At 43.3% G+C, this 16,619-nt stretch overlaps 1 protein-coding gene across 1 annotated transcript in view; it reads right to left on the reverse strand.

Annotated features, from left to right (window-relative positions):
• Positions 1 to 16,619, reverse strand: part of SLC25A1 (solute carrier family 25 member 1) — a gene marked incomplete in the record, with an annotated part of 1,035,726 nt that overhangs the window by 119,881 nt on the left and 899,226 nt on the right. The window contains 1 exon segment of the mRNA XM_044085143.1: positions 682 to 786. Coding sequence (XP_043941078.1) covers positions 682 to 786 — 105 coding nt within the window.

Genomic DNA, 16,619 nt, shown 5'->3' on the forward strand with positions numbered 1-16,619 from the left:
ACTGAGTGCACATTTTTTCATACTCCACACCATCCAGTAGTAAGGATGGAAAAACCTGTGCGGACTCATCTTTGCATCCCTGCATATACCCATATGCAATGGGGATGCAAGCCAAGGGCACAACCCCTAAACACTACTCCCAAAATGGGCTTCTTTCTCTAGCTACCAACAGTAATACAGGATCAACAATATAAACTCCTTCCTTCTTCCAGCAGGACATCTGAATTGCATAACACCATGATCCCATCTCAACTCCATCTTCACTGGTCACTAATGAAGTTATTACTAGTAGCTACTCAACCACTAAACTGTAACCCAGTCTGAAACTCAGATGCAACAGGAAATTAATTTCTAGCTGCGTGAAAACTGTTTATACTAAATAACTGATTGAATTCCATTTGTTTGACTGAATAAAGAGGCAATAATTCACTATGCAAAGTTGTATTTAATCAGTTCTCCCTTACACACACACACACACAGGCTGGCTTTTTTTTTAACAGGGCCAACCATCCTGAAAATACAAGTGGAATCGGCTGTGAACAGAACTACAGTTTTGTGTATATTCTGCCCTCTAGTGGTAGAGTACAATCTTCCTAACAGCTGTAAAAACATGTCTTGCCTGAAAAAATATTTGTGTGCATCAGAATACTGGAAGAAACAGCTTCTGTCTGGTTACTGTACCTTTGTACCAATTCCGCAGTGATGTCATAACAAAGAAACGAATGGCTTGATTGGATCCTTGTTTCAAGACTGTGGCTGTTAAACCCTGATATGTTCCTTTAAGGCCTATAAGGCAAGTGGGGAAAAAAAACAATTATAGCATGGGTTATCAAATTTTTTCATTATATTTCATGTTTACAATTATCACTAGAAGTTAGTAATTAAAAAATGTCACAGTACACAGGGAATAAATTCACGTGGGGCAGGATTACCAGGAAAGAAAAGTAAAACTGACCAGTTACAAAATAACTCACAGTTCACTACAAGGGAGACTTCCGAAGACAGCAATACTATTTAGAGATCTTTCAAAGATAAGCTACTACCAAGGGTCAAAAAGGCCAGCAAAGTTACTATACTTCTATCACCTTTCCCCTGGATCAAACTTCATAACCTCTGTCCTACAGTGGGATAAATGCAATCCCATACAGTTTTTTTAAAAAGTTGCATCCTTGGCCTGCAGCATGGTACATCATACAAGGCAACAGCACAAGGGAATTAAATCACAGACGGACTTTATCCTTTTGCCTTAGCAGCAGAGATTCTGTGTGGAGGAAGGGTCCTTGGTGAAGAGGTCCAGGTTGTTGACCACAGCAGACAGCTCCCTTAAAGACCCTCTAATAAGTGAAATATTCACCTAGGTTACTCCTTACATCATACATGTCATGAGAAGCTTGGCAGGTCTGTTGCCTGATTACAAAATGTTTAATTGTCAAACATATGACACAGTGGCCTTCAAAAAGACTGACTGGTGTAAGTCCACACTGACATTTTCTACTACCAAAATATTAAATGGAAACCAGTACTGGCAAGAACGAAAATTGGAACTTCAACTGAATGACTGATAAGAATAAATCTGTGTAATATAGAAAACCTACATAGTTGCCACATTGGTCTTGGCATTACTTAGCTGTGACCCTTAAGAGTAATTTTTTAAGTATGTTACAGACTGTCTTCTGACTCTAAGGGAAAGCTCATACAATGATGTTGGAGTGCACTGTAGATGTACCTGCAAACATTTTTAATGTTGCATAGTTTTAGATTCCTCAGTGTGGCGTTTGTTCCCCCAGCGGTACATTTCACATACAAAACACTGCCCAGGCAGAGAGCAACTCTACGAGACCTATAGGGAACAGAAAATTATGACAACTCCTGATGCCTTCCTGAATATTTCAAGTTTTCCAGTCTGATGATTTTTCTAGCAAGAATACATTGTACCTTTTTGTTGCATTTCAGAGCCTTGTTCAAAGGCTACATACTATTTGTTAGTTGGGTACAAAGTGGTACTTTGATATCTCTGGCAGAACAGTCATGCTGTTGAAAATTAGGTGGCTTACAGAACGTTTTTCTGACTTACTGTTTTAGCAGCAAAGTTTCAGCTGTTGTCAATCACGGTCTCCAGAACTTTAATGACCGCGTCTTCTTATGAAGTGACCATTTCGCAATTTTAATTCATGCTTTTTTTCAAATCTTACGATGCTATGTTAACTGACATTAAGAATGTGGTCATTCCTGCTATGCCAGGTGTGTACTTTATAGACCATCTCAGAGAACATGTGCACTTTTTAAGGACATATTTGGCTATCCATAGCATTTCCCATTTTTATATACAGGAACAGAGATTTTAACAATCTGTTACTGAAATGAATGTCCAAACATTTGTTTTCATAGAAAGAGTAAAACTGAGATACACAAGACTGTTAAATGGGATATCATATGGTGAAAGAGGGCGTGTATTCAAGTGTGGGTATTTTTCTGTATGTGTGGGGGGGGATTCTAGAACATTGAAAGAGAGAAGGGCATAAAGTTGTAACAACAAAGATACCTGCACACTAACACAGGTCTATAGGAACAAGTGCAAGTCACCAATCATATGGCACAACACAGCAGATAAACAAGCTACTCTCAAGACACATATTCAAGGACCTTAATACATTCTGGGGAACAACCGCATACATCACCATTAGAAGGCTCTGTCCAACTCTAAAAACCAATGTGATGTGAAGGAAACATATTCTTGCCTTGGATGGAGATACCCAGAATGCTTTGATAAGTTATGCACAGGATGGTTTTAACAATATTCTTGGAGATTATCCTTGAGAGAAGGGACAGAGGATAAGGTATAGAGGATAAAAAGGTCATTTATTTTATAAAAGACATCTGCAATTACAGGAGTTCACACACACACACACACACACACACACGTACTTCCATGGATGAAACACTCATACACTCACTCACTGCCAAATTATACAATCAAGAGTTTACAGCAAAATGAAGACAAGGGAATACTCAAGTTTTACAAAACAAGCTTTCCATTATTCTACTGCGTCACACATTTAGAAAAGGAAAGTGGCTTTTCTGAAATAGAAACCGATAAAAAAAAAAAAAGCGTGAACCAACAGAGGCTTCAGAAAAATATGCTTATCCCTTTCAAAAGCCATAGGGAGAAAAAAAATGGGGATACAGGATGCAGATACTACAGCTACAAAAATACAGAAATGAACTAAAGTAGTACAACTAATTTAACAGCTTTGAGAAGAGCAAGTTACTGAACCCTGGAATATCCCCAACCCCAAGAAAAGACTTGCAGCAATACAGAGGTCAAAAAACATCAACCTGCCAGTCTGAACTGACAAAAGAAAACTCATGGAATCCATTCTGAAGGAAGAAATGTAAAGCACCTCAGTGCTCCAGTCATCAAGAATTTACAACAAGAGGGTCATACTAGATAAACCTTTGGAGTTCAAGTAAGAGGACCATTACATTAAAACATGTCTTGCTGATATAAGCATTTAAACTTCACTCTACAACACAAAAAAATATAAGCAAATTAGACAGAGACCAGGAGTTGCTGCATAGAAAAAAAATATCTGACATCAGTGTATAGAAGGTTGCAGTCCACAAAAAAGATAGTGGAAAGGGTTACCACAGGGGTATGTGCTGATTCCAGTTACTTATGATGCCTTTATTAGCAACAGTGCAGAAGATGGAGACATTTGCAGGTTTCCTGAAGGAATGATACACACAAAGACGTAGCTAGGATAAAATGAGACTCGACAAGCTAGTTGAAAAAAATGAACACGATTGCTTAGCTTAATTTCAAAATGCAAATTAATACATCTAGAAAGCAATAAGAAAATAAAAATTTGTGCACAGATAAGGAGAAACTATAAACAAATGAGAAAAGAAACTTAGGCTAATCATATCTGATGACGTCAATTTATCACTGCAGGGGAAAAAAGTAAAAGTAACACTACAGGGTTTCATTCCCTCAGCCATTCGCCTAAATGTGCTGCTCAGAGCAAGTCTTTAAACCAGACGGCGCTCATGGGCTGAATATGAAACCGGTCTATTTGGACCATTGCTCTACTCCAACTAACAAATAACTAAAAACAGTATAACATGTATAAATAATCTTAGAAGGCATAATAAACTAATGTTTATGGAATCCATCCATTCACAACTCTTTTCCCATTTTTGCACATAGGGTCAAAGTGTCACTTCAACAGTGACAATCTAGAGCCAAGGTTTACACCACAGGATGGCTAGCCCTGCCCTAGTAGTTCTTCCACACTACACACACTCAAGCAAACGTGTGTCCTGTCCACCTACAGGACATCTTTGGAATGTATGAGGAAACTGCTCCACCCATAGGAAATGGATGTGAACACAGGGAGGACATGCAGACTCCGCACAGAAGGAACCTCAGCTTAGAATCGAATCAGGGAACTTTTTGCTCTGAGGCGACAATGCTATCCCCTGCACCACTGTGCCACCCTTATGTTTAGGGAACACAGAGTTTAAAATAGGTTCATAGGTAGGTACTAGGCTATCTGCCCGAAGGCATTTACAAGCCTAGCCGGAATGTGTTGGCTTTCGCCGCCCCCTTAGATTAGTTCCCTGTGCCTCTGTCCAGCAGAGCCATTGAAGTGATCCCTGGGGTAAACTTTGTTTCCCATCCACTCATCAAGGTTTCTCTTGAAGAGGGTTAACAAAGAGCTCTGCCTAATGTAGATTGGAATCTTATTCCAGAGCATGGGAAGTCTCTGGGACAGGAATCTATCCCTCCAGCACGTCGTATTTATTGTTGTGGTGAGGTTTAGATCCATGGAGCATGTGGCTCGAGGGGATATGGTTTTCTTTAGGTGGAGCATGTCCATCAATTCTGGGTTGGACATGGCCTTGTATGTCAGGCAGAGATCACCTCTGAGTAGGCGGTATGCAACCGAGTACAGCTGGAGTTTCTTCAGTCGAGCTGCATAGGGCATCTGCATGAGGCCAGTGATCCTCTTGGTGAGGAACTTCTGTGGTCTTTCCAGTTGTTGCAGGTGTTTTGTAAGGTAAATGGGCATCATTTTCCAAATGAACACTTAAGGTAACGAGACATAACCTAAAGTTGCAAGATGGACAGCTCAGGAAGATGCAAGGAAGCATTCCACAGAAAGGGTGATGGAAATTTCATACACACACACGGCAGGCATGAAAACACTAACACACAAATACATGGGGCAGTGATAAAAAAAACTCCTCCGAAGGGTTAAAGGAGGAAGTAAAAAAAATTCTTTAACTCAAATTTCAACTGAGCATTAGCTACTTTCAATGGAGGCCAAAGGAGAAAGTTTCATTCATGCAAAGATAAGACAGTAAACTGCATGTCAAACAAGGTTTACTTTCATATTAAGCTATGCAGAGAAAAGAAAGTACAGTTGTGTACCTACCATAAATGTAGATGTTCGAGTGTATACACTGCTGCAGTCATTACACTTGGGTTATCCTGCCGTCAGGCGGTCCCCGCAGTTGGCCAGAGTTCCAAAGTCTTGGTCCGGCGTCGGTTGCTGTCGCTTCTTCCCTGACAACAGTGTACCAGGGGTATATAAGATGCAGCCAACGCCATTTTCTTCAGTTTTTCTTGCCCCAGATGTCAGGTGCCCCCAAATAGGTAGGCAATACATATCGCTAATAAAACATACATAAAAAATGAAACCAAAACTTTCCGTTACCAGCAAATACACCACATAGGTTGTAAAGGGTAGAAGGCATAGATTAAGTACCAGCAAGGAAGAGGGGATGGAGGGAGGGTAACCTGGACTGCAGCAGTGTATACACTCGAACATCTACATTTATGGTTGGGTACAACACTGTACTATGTTCATCATGTTACACTGCTGCAGTCATTACACTTAGGTAGAATCCCAAAGCTGAGGTTGGGTGGCTGGTTCTATAAAGCATTAGGGGTGGCTATAAGCCCCTGCAGCACTGCAGTGGCAAAGCCAGCTCTGGATTTAGAGTAAAGAGGCAGGTGGTAATGCTTGGTAAAGGTGTGCACAAAACTCCAAGTTGCGGCTTCCAAAATGTCCTTGGTAGGTACTCCTCTGAGGTAGGCAGTTGAAGTGGCTGTAGCCCTGGTGGAATGAGACCTAATGTTGCTAGGTACAGCTTTCCCATGTTGTGTGTAGCAGAAACGTATACAGTGTCCTATCCATTTTGAGATGATCTGTTTTGAAATAGCTTTTCCCTGTGATCCTGCAGCATATGCTACAAACAATTGCTCAGTTTTCCTGAAAGCTTTCGTATTGTCCAAGTAGAACCGTAACTGTCTGTGTATGTCCAAGGAATGCAGAAGTCTCTCCCCTTTATTCTGGGGATTTGGATAAAAGGTAGGCAAATTAATGGTTTGGTTAAGAGCCACACTGGACACTACCTTAGGCATAAATGTTGGGTTTGTCCTTAGAGAAACCCTGTCCGGATGGAAAGTAATAAAAGGTTCCACAGCCATTAGTGCCTGTAACTCTGAGACTCTTCTTGCTGAGGTTATTGCTAGAAGCAGAGCAGTGAGACATATTTTAATTCTGCTGAACTGGCTGGCTCAAAAGGAGGTAAAGTTAATTTCTCCAAGATGAAGTTGAGGTCCCAAGTTGGAGCTGGTGCTTTACGGGGGCGGTCTTATGTTTTTAGCCCCTCTGAGGTATTGTTTTAGCAAAGGATGAGAGAAAATTGGCGGATCTGTGTTGAAATGAGCAGTGATGGCAGAAGCGTGGATCTTAATGGATGAAAAGGATAGGCCTTTGTCCAGCATCTCAGTTAAATATTGTAGTATCTGAGGAATATTTGGGACAAGAGGGTCAAAGCTCTGAGCCTGGCTCCAGGGACAGAATCTCTTCCATTTATCCAAATAGGCTTTCCTAGTGCTAGGTCTCATGGCCTCCAAAATGACATCCATAACAGCTTTAGAGAGAGGTGTTGTTTGCTTGACTAAGGAATCTGCCATGCAGCCAGGTTTAAAGTTTTGAGCTGGCTGTGAAGTATCTGATTGTTTTGCTGAGTCAGAAGATGTGGAATTTGAGGTAAAATCCATGGCGGGCCTTGTGCTAAGTTCTTTAAGTGCTGGTGTGGCCAGTCTGGGGCAATCAGGATCATTTTTGGCATTTCTTGCTGGCTTTTAGGAGTACCTTTGAAAGGAGAGGGAGTGGTGGGAAGGCATATACTTGTAGGTTTTTCCAGCTGAATGAGAGAGCATCCACTTTCCATGCTTATGTGTGGTAAGTCCTTGTGCAGAATTTCTGTAGCTGGCAATTCATTGGGGAGGCAAACAGATCTATGTCCAGGCTCCACCATTTTTGCGTTATCATTCTGAATATTTGTGGATGTAATTTCCACTTATGCAGATCCATGAGGTTTCTGCTTAAGTCGTCTGCCAGAGTGTTTTTCTCTCCTGGCAGGAATTATGCTTGTAGATGAACTTGATAGGTTAGAGCTGTGTTCCACAAGGTCATGGCTTGTCTGCAGAGGGGATATGAATGAGTGCCCCCTTGCTTGTTTATGTACCACATTACTGTGGTGTTGTCTTGTCTTTAGAAGTAGTTGTCCTGGATGCAAAAGGTCCTTGAAAGCTATAAGGGCATTTTGTACAGCTAGCATCTCTTTTTGATTGATGTGAAGATGCCTTTGTTCTGCGGCCCACTTGCCCTGAATACATTTTCCTGCCATGTGCGCTCCCCAGGCGTAGTCCGAAGCATCTGTTGTCAGTGTTTGCCTGGCTGTGGGTTGAGTGAAAGGCTGTCCCTTGTTGAGGTGACAGGTTTGTGCCCACAATCGAAACTCCTGTTGAAGGCAAGGGATAAGTGGTATTACTGTTTCCAAACTGTGACAGTGTTGAGACCAAACACTCTTTAGGTACCATTGTAATTTCCTTATATGCAGTCTGGCATATGGAATTAGTAGTATGCAAGATGCCATGAACCCCAAGGCCGGCAAAATTTTTCTTGCAGGGAGTTGGGTTTTTGTTGCCATCAATTGAAAATATTGAGTCAGTTGTCCTTGCTTGTCTGGCGTGAGATAAGCCATCTGGGCCGTTGTATTTAAGCTGGCACCCAGGAATATTACGTCTTGTGAGGACACTAGTTTTGACTTCTTTTCGTTTCCTGTGTACCCTAGGCATATTAGCAATCTTTTTACAAACGCTAGATGCTTTAGAAGAATGTCTTTGCTCTCTGCTTGAATAAGGCAGTCATCCAAGTATGGGTAAATTTGAATTCCTTTTTGTCTGCAAAATGCAATTACTGGTGCCAGGCATTTTGTGAAGACCCTGGGCACAGTAGATAAGCCAAAGAGCAGTGCAGAGAATTGGTAATGCATTGAACCAGCTATGAATCTGAGGTATCTTCTACAATTTTGTCTGATAGGGACATGCAGGTATGCCTCCTTGAGGTCCAAAGTAACGAGCCAAGCCTTCTTGCCCAGCATGGGAAGAAGATGTTGTAGTGTCAACATTTTGAATTTAGGAACATCCAGGTAAGTATTTAGAGAGTAAAGGTCCAGTATGGGTCTCCAGGCTTTGTCCTTTCTGGGGACCAGAAAGAGTAAAATCCTTGTCCTTGCTCCTGTTGTGGCACTTTTTGAATAGCTCACATGTCCATGAGGGCTGTGATTTGTTTTTGACCTCTGCCCATGGCGAGATCTAGATAGGCTGTGTGAACCACCTTACCCTCATCTACAGCTTTGGTGACTGCTTCAAAGAAGTCTATCAGGTTTAGGAGACATGATCTGCCTTTTACAAACCCGAACTGGGTGGGGTCCTGAGTTTGGAGATTACCAATGTCATTGTTTATAAGTTCCATGATGATACGCTCCATAGCCTTGCAGACCAGGCTTGTTAGGCTAATGGGGGTAGTTTCGGGTCTGTGGTGGCTCCCCCTTTGTGGAGTGGGATAACTGTTGCTGTGCGCCATTCAGTGGGCACATAGCCTGAGGTGAGGCTATGACTGAATATGGTACTTAGGTGGGGTGCCAGTTCGTTCTGTAGTTCACGTAGAACACAGCCTGGGATGTCGTCAGGTCCCATGGATGCTGTGTTCTTGGCTTTGGATAGTGTGTTTTTTACCTGTGCAGCCATGATTACAGGAAATTTGCATTCTTCTGGTATAGAGATGGACCCTTTAGGGGATGACAGAGGGGTAAAGTTAGCACTGAACCAATCTGCCAGGATGTTGGCAATATCCGTTGGTTCTGTACATTCAGTGCCATTGTGCTGTAACTCAGAGCAGATCTGAGCATTGCCATTGAGATTCTTGACATAGCTATAGAATGCTTTGTGGTTGTCTTTAGAGTCGGTGGCGATTTTGTTTTCATAACTAGCTTTGGAGGATTTTATGAGGGATCTCAGCTTCTTACTGAAGCTGACCAGGGAGTTTCTCCAATCATGGGATTTTACTCTTTTTCACAACAGTTTCTTTCTTCTGTTGTAGAGTTTGTTTATGGCAGGGGACCACCAGATTGGCTTCCTTTTTTTGGAGGATAGCATCTTGGTTCTGTTAGGGATTGCACGATCCATGCACTCATGTAAGTGCTTATAAAGTGCATTTGTGTAGGATTCAGCAGTCATACCTCTATTGTCCGTCAGCATGGGCGTCGTGAAGTTTGCCACTTCTGTCTTAAGAAGTGTGAAGTTGGCTTTGGAGAAATTTTTTACTGTGGTTTCCCTAATGGGGAGGGATGTGGATGTCTAGGGTGATTAGCTTATGGTCCGATCTGACCAACAAGGAATTGGCCTCTGGTGTGGAGCACCAGTTGCCCATGTTGGTAATAACTAGGTCTAGGATATTGCTGCCCCTGGTGGGGGTGTGGATAAGTTGATCCATGGCATTGGAATTCATGAATTCCAGAAAACGTTGAGCACAAGAGTTGGTACACGAGTAGTTTTCCCAGTTAATGGTAGGGTAGTTGAAATCGCCCATTATTAGGGTGTTAGGTTGTATCCTAATATTTTCCAGTGTATTAAGAAATGAGGAGTGGGAATCCTGGGGCATGATGGGGGATCTGTAGCCAGCTACAATTTGGATTGCAGTCTTGCCCAGAGTTAGTTGCACTTGGATAATCTCGAATGCATTATGCTGAGCAACTAGCCTGGAGGTGTGGATATCCTTAATGAATATGGACACGCCTCCAACTTTAGTGTTTCGGTCCAGGTTAGGTGGCCGAAAGGTGTGGTATGAATTATAGCCTGGTAATGCAGGGGTACTCTCTGTAGCCTTGAACCAGGTCTCTGTCACTGCACAGATGTCGATGTTCTCCATTTTAAGGAGTGCCTCGAGAGAGTGCATTTTGAGGTTTAGACATCTAGCACTGAGTAGCAATACCCTCTGATTCTTCTTGCCTGTACCTGTTAGGGTGTTGAATTTGTCATTTGAACCTTGCCTCCTTTTGGGGTTGAAGCACCCCATTGTTGAGGTCTGTAAGAGCCTTGGGGCTGAGATCTGCCTCTTGGGCGTCTGTATCTGCCCCTTTGTGGTCTGTCTGACACTGGAAAGGACCAATTTTTTGTAGACCAATTTCTGCTGAATCGAAGTGGCTGTACCTGTAAGAAATCCTTCACTGTTTGCATAGATTTTGCCTTATCCTCCATTTTCTTTAATACCTCTTCTGCCTTAACACCAAATAAGACATCCTGCTGTAAAGGTGCATCCAATAATTTTGCTTTTACATGATCAGGTAAACCTTGTTCTTTTAACCAGGCATGCCTTCGAATCACAGATCCTGTAACTGCTGCTCTACAAGAAACCTCCAATGAATCAAAAACCACATTGTAAAGTATGTTTTCCCACTTGTTCAGCTGCATGCAATAAATCCTGCATTTCCTTATAGTCAGGATTTTCTGCATTTGTAAGCATTTTCTGTTTTAACAGAGACATTAAGTATTTCTGATATTTAAGCATATGAAACTGGCAATTTAAAGCCCTCACTGCTAAAGTTGCAGAAGTGTAAACTTCCTTCCCCCATCTGTCTAAAGCTCTAGAATCCCTGTCAGAGGGAACTGGATTTTTAGCCATGGAAGCCTTGACCCCTTTGGGACCCTTGGAAATAGTTTATGGGCCAGCAACAGGGTTTTTATAAAGAAATTTGTGAGAGTCAGAGACTCTGTAGTATCTGTCTGGCTTGACTGGAGCAGGGGGCAAAGAATCAGGATTTAAACTGGATTCAGGGTACACATAGGTTCATAGGTTCATACTAGGCTATCTGCCCTAGGGCATTTATAAGCCTAGCCAGAGTGTGTTTGGCTTTCGCCACCCATTTTAAATTAATTTTGCTATGCCCTTTTTCGAGGTTAGTATACTGTGCCTCTGTCTAACAGTGACACAGAAGTGATACCCGGTGTAAACCTACGATCTCCCATCCACTCATCAAGATTCCTCTTGAAGAGAGTCAATGGGGGACTCTGCCTAACCTGGACTGGGATTTTATTCCAGAGTGAAGGGAGCCTCTGGGTTATGAATCTGTCCCTCCAGCATGTCCTATTTATTTCAGTGCTGAGGATCAAGTCTCGAGCATAGCTCGATGGGATTTGGATTTTCTGAGGTGCAGCATGTCCATTAATTCCGGGTTGGACATGGCTTTATACATCAGGCACAGATCACCTCTGAGCAGGCGGTATGCCACTGAGAAGAGCTGTCTGGCAAAGTACATCCCAAAAGGGGCATTGTACTCAATTATGGGCCTGATGAGGGATGAGTAAAGAGGCACGATGACCTCCCCTGATCTAGATGTGAATCCCTTCATGATTAGGTGGGCTATATAAAATGTTTTTATAACCACTTTGGCCATGTGGTTGTCAAATGAGAGACTGCTATCAACTTGGGTCCCCAGGTCCCTAATTACTTCGTCTGTACTTAATGGATTACCACCCATGTGGTAATTTGTGGGCACTTTGTTTTTGCCAAAGGGGACGACTATACACTTTTTGGCGTTTAGCTTGAGGCCATCATCCACAATGTCTAACACTGGCAGAATAGCAAGGGGCCTGTGCTGAGGCAATAAAAGAAAATCTCTGAGCCTTTTCTTGGATTCTGAATAATCCTGGCCCTCCCAATGGAAATGCTCCCTCATGGTATGTAAAGTTTCCCCAAAAGAATAGTCCTCTGGAGGAGAGGCTGAAGGAATTGATTCTTCAGCATCAGAATTCTCATAGTGGGGTAAAGAGTATCCCTGATCTGAAGAGGAATCCGAAGAAATGGAAACCTGGTCAGAGGAATCATAGTCTGCATCCTGCCTACGCCTTTTATCAGGAGGGGGATGGGAGCCCCTGATCAGAGTAATTAAGTCTTCGGCCATTTTGAGCATATGTTTTTTAGGCATGGAGGCCAGTCCAGGAGAATACTGCACTTGTTTCTTTGTCTTTAAAGGAGTTTTAGCCTTGGCTGTAGATTTGATGGTAAGCTGAGAAGGTCTGAACACCATCAGAAGCCGATGCCTGCTCAGCGGCTCTGGACCCTTCTGATGGGTTAGTATCTGCAGGCCCTAAATCTGGTGTATCCAGAGGCCTAGCCATCTCCACGTGGGAGTCGGAGGCGGCCTGTGGTTCTGAAGTAGTGGTCGTCAGGGGCTGCGAATGAGCCTCACTGAAGATCGGAGAACCGGCGACTGGCCTAGAAGAGGTTTCGTCGTCAGTTTTGGGCCTCAGCCTGTCCTTATCCTTGTCTTTGCACTTTTTGTGTATTCCGGTCATTGGTTGTTCTGACGGCATGGTATAATTGTACCTTCGGCCAAAATAATGTCGGGCAAAATCAAACTGACGTTTAATAGTGCGCTTGTTAAATCTAGCACAAAACCGACAGCTAGTGACGTCGTGGTCTGGGCCTAGGCATGGAATACAGTAAGAATGAAAATCCTTATGGGGTATTTGCTTCCCACAAGAAATACAATTATTAACTTTTACTGACATCGGTCTGAGGCAAGAAAAAGTTTCCCCAATGGGGTACTTAACTTTACTGAAGACTTCGAATTGAAAATCTCAGGAGTCGGCCGACCAGCACTTGTGAACTGCTTTTGATTCGGGCACCGCGCGGCAAGAAAGACTGAAGAAAATGGCATCAGCTGCATCTTATATACCCCTGGCGCATTGACGTCAGGGAAGAAGCGACAGCAACCGATGCTAGACCAAGACTTTGGAACTCTGGCCGACTGCGGGACCGCCTGATGGCAAGATAACAGTAATGATCAGCAGTGTAACACGATGAACATCTGTACTATGTTCATCGTGTTTCACTGTTGCAGTCATTACACTTGGGTTGAATCCCAAAGCTGAGGTTGGGCGGCTGGGTCTAAATAGAATTAGGAGTGGCTATGAGGCCCTGCAGAACTGCAATGGCAAAGCCTGCTCTGGATTTAAAGTAAAGAGGTAAGTGGTAGTGCTTAGTAAAAGTGTGCACTGAAGTCCAAGTTGCAGCCTCCAAAATATCCTTGGTTGGTACTCCTCTGAGGAAGGCTGAGGTGGCTGCTGCCCTGGTCGAATGTGGTCTAATGCCCTTAGGCACTGATTTGCCATGTTCTGAACAGCAGAAACGAATGCAGTGTCCTATCTATTTTGAAATAGTCTGCTTTGAGATCGCCTTTCCTTGTGATCCTACAGCATATGCCACTAAAAGTTGCTCAGTCTTTCTGAAAGCTTTAGCTTTGTCCAAGAAGAAGCGTAGCTGCCTGTGTATGTCCAAAGAATGCAGAAGTCTCTCCCCTTTATTCAGTGGGTTTGGGTAAAAAGTAGACAAATGAATGGTTTGGTTAAGAGCCACACTGGACACTACCTTAGGCATAAATGTTGGGTTTGTCCTTAGAGAAACCCTGTCCGGATGGAAGATAATAAAAGGTTCCACAGACATTAATGCCTGTAACTCTGAGACTCTTCTTGCTGAAGTTATTGCTAGGAGCAGAGCGGTTTTCCATGACAAGAATTTTATCTCAGCTGTACTGGCTGGCTCAAAAGGAGGCAGTGTGAGTTTTTCCAAGACAAAATTGAGGTTCCATGCAGGTACTGGTGCTCTCCTTGGAGGTCTTATGTTTTTGGCCCCTCTGCGGTACTGCCTAAGCAATGGATGTGAAAAAAATAGGTGGATCCGTATTGTAATGAGCTGAATTGGCAGAGGCATGGATCTTAATTGATGAGAAGGATAGGCCTTTGTCCAGCATCTCAGTTAGGTATTGTAAAACCTGAGGGATATTTGGTACAAGCATGTCAATTCCTCATGCCTGGTTCCAAACACAGAATCTCTTCCATTTTTCTGCATAAGATTTTCTGGTGCTGGGCCTCCTGGCCTCCAAAATAACATCCATAACTGCTTTAGAGAGAGGTGTATTCGGTATGGTTACACTATCCGCCATGCAGCTAGATTTAGGGTTCTGAGCTGGCTGTGCAGGATCTGATTGTTTTGTTGGGTCAGTAAATGAGGAATTTGAGGCAATGTCCAGGCTGGGCCTTGAGACAAGCTCCTTGGGATTGGGTACCAGTGCTGGTGTGGCCAATCCGGGGCAATCAGTATCATTTGTGGCTTCTCTTGTCTGACCTTGAGGAGTACCTTGGGGAGGAGAGGCAGTGGAGGAAAGGCATATACTGTAAGGTTGTTCCAGCTGAATGACAAAGCATCCACTTTCCATGCTTGTTTGTGATAAGTCCTTGTGCAGAATCTCCGTAGTTGGCAGTTGTGAGGGGAGGCAAATAGATCTATGTCTGGGCATACCCATTTCCTTGTTATCATGATGAAGATTTGTGGATCTAGTTTCCACTCGTGAGGATCCATGAGGTTTCTGCTTAGTTCGTCTGCCAGAGCATTTGTTTTTCCTCGCAGGAATTGTGCTTGTGGGTGTACTTGGTATGTCAATGTTGTGTTCCACAAAATCATGGCTTGTCTGCAGAGGGGGTAAGAATGTGTACCTCCCTGCTTGTTTATGTAACCCATGACTGTAGTATTATCCGTCTTTATCAGCAGCTGTCCTGGATGAAGTAGGTCCTTGAAGGCTGTCAGGGCATTTTGTACAGCTAGCATCTCTTTTTGATTGATGTGAAGATGCCTTTGGCTTGTGGGCCATGTGCTCTGAATACATTTTCCTGCCATGTGGGCCCCCCCACGCATAATCTGATGCATCTGTTGTGTTTGCCTGGCTGTGGGTAAAGTGAATGGCTGTCCCTTGTTGTGATGACAGGCCTGTGCCCATTATCGAAACTCCTGTTGCAGGCAGGGAATGAGTGAAATTAATGATTCCAGGCTGTGGCAATGTTGAGTCCAAACACTTTTTAGATACCATTGTAGCTTCCTCATATACAGTCTTGCATATGGAATTAGCAGAATGCAGGATGCCATGAAGCCCAGTACCTGCAGAATTTTTCTTGCAGATAACTAGGTCTTTGTTGCCATGCTTTTGAAGTAAGAAGTCAGTTGCCTTTGCTTGTCTGGCATGAGATAAGCCATCTGGGCAGTTGTATTTAGGCTTGCACCCAGGAATATTATCGCTTGAGAGGGTACTAGTTTTGATTTCTTTTCGTTTACTGTGTACCCTAGGCAAATTAGTAATCTTTTTCCAAATGCCAGATGCTTTAATATAATGTTTTTGGTCTCTGCTTGAATAAGGCAGTCGTCCAAGTAGGGATATATCCGAGTTCTTCTTTGTCTGCAAAATGCAATTACTGGTGCCAGGCATTTTGTGAAGACTCTGGGCGCAGCAGATAAGCCAAAGGGCAGTGCAGGGAATTGGTAGTGCATTGAGCCAGCTATGAATCTGAGGTATCTTCTGCAAGATTGTCTGATTGGGACATGCAGGTATGCCTCTTTGAGGTCCAAAGTTACAAGCCAAGCTTTCTTGCCCAGCATGAGCAGAAGCTGCTACAGAGTCAACATTTTGAATTTTGGCATGTCCAGAAAAGTATTTAGAATAGACAGGTCCAGAATTGGTCTCCAGGCTTTGTCCTTTCTTGGCACTAAGAAAAGTCTTGAGTAAAATCCTTGTCCCTGCTCTTGTTGTGGCATTGGCTGAATAGCCAGCATGTTCATGAGAGATGAAACTTGTTTTTGTGCCTCTGCCCATTGATTGTGTGGCAGGTCTGACATACCTTTTGCCTTTGGAAGGGTGTGAAAGTGGAACCTGTAGCCCTGAGAGACTATATTTAAGACCCATTTGTCCTGGGTGATCATGTGCCAATTTTGTGAAAAAAGTGCAAGCTTTCCCCCTAAGGGTGCTGCCAAAAGATAAGTGTTTGGCATTGGCAGAGGGAAGTCATTGTGACTGTTTCCTATATGGCTGTGATTTGTCTTCTCCACTTTTGGAGGTAGAAGCACCCCACTGTTTGGGCCTGTATGAGCCCTGGGGTTGTTGTCTGCCTCTAGGGCATCTGTATCTGCCTCTTTGTGGCCTGTCTGACGCTGGAAATGACCAATTCTTAGAAGGCCAGTTCCTGCTAAATCTGGATGGCTGTACCTGTAAGAAATCCTTTACTGTCTGCATATATTTAGCTTTATCCTTCATTTTCTTCAACACCTCTTAGGTTCATAGGTTCATAGGTTCATACTAGGCTATCTGCCCGAGGGCATTTACAAGCCTAGCCCATAGTTTTGTGGCTTACGCCACCCCTTTAGTATGGG

This window comes from Protopterus annectens, chromosome 10.part0 (assembly GCF_019279795.1).
Source record: "Protopterus annectens isolate FY-2018-M chromosome 10.part0, PAN1.0, whole genome shotgun sequence".
Taxonomy (NCBI): domain Eukaryota; kingdom Metazoa; phylum Chordata; order Ceratodontiformes; family Protopteridae; genus Protopterus; species Protopterus annectens.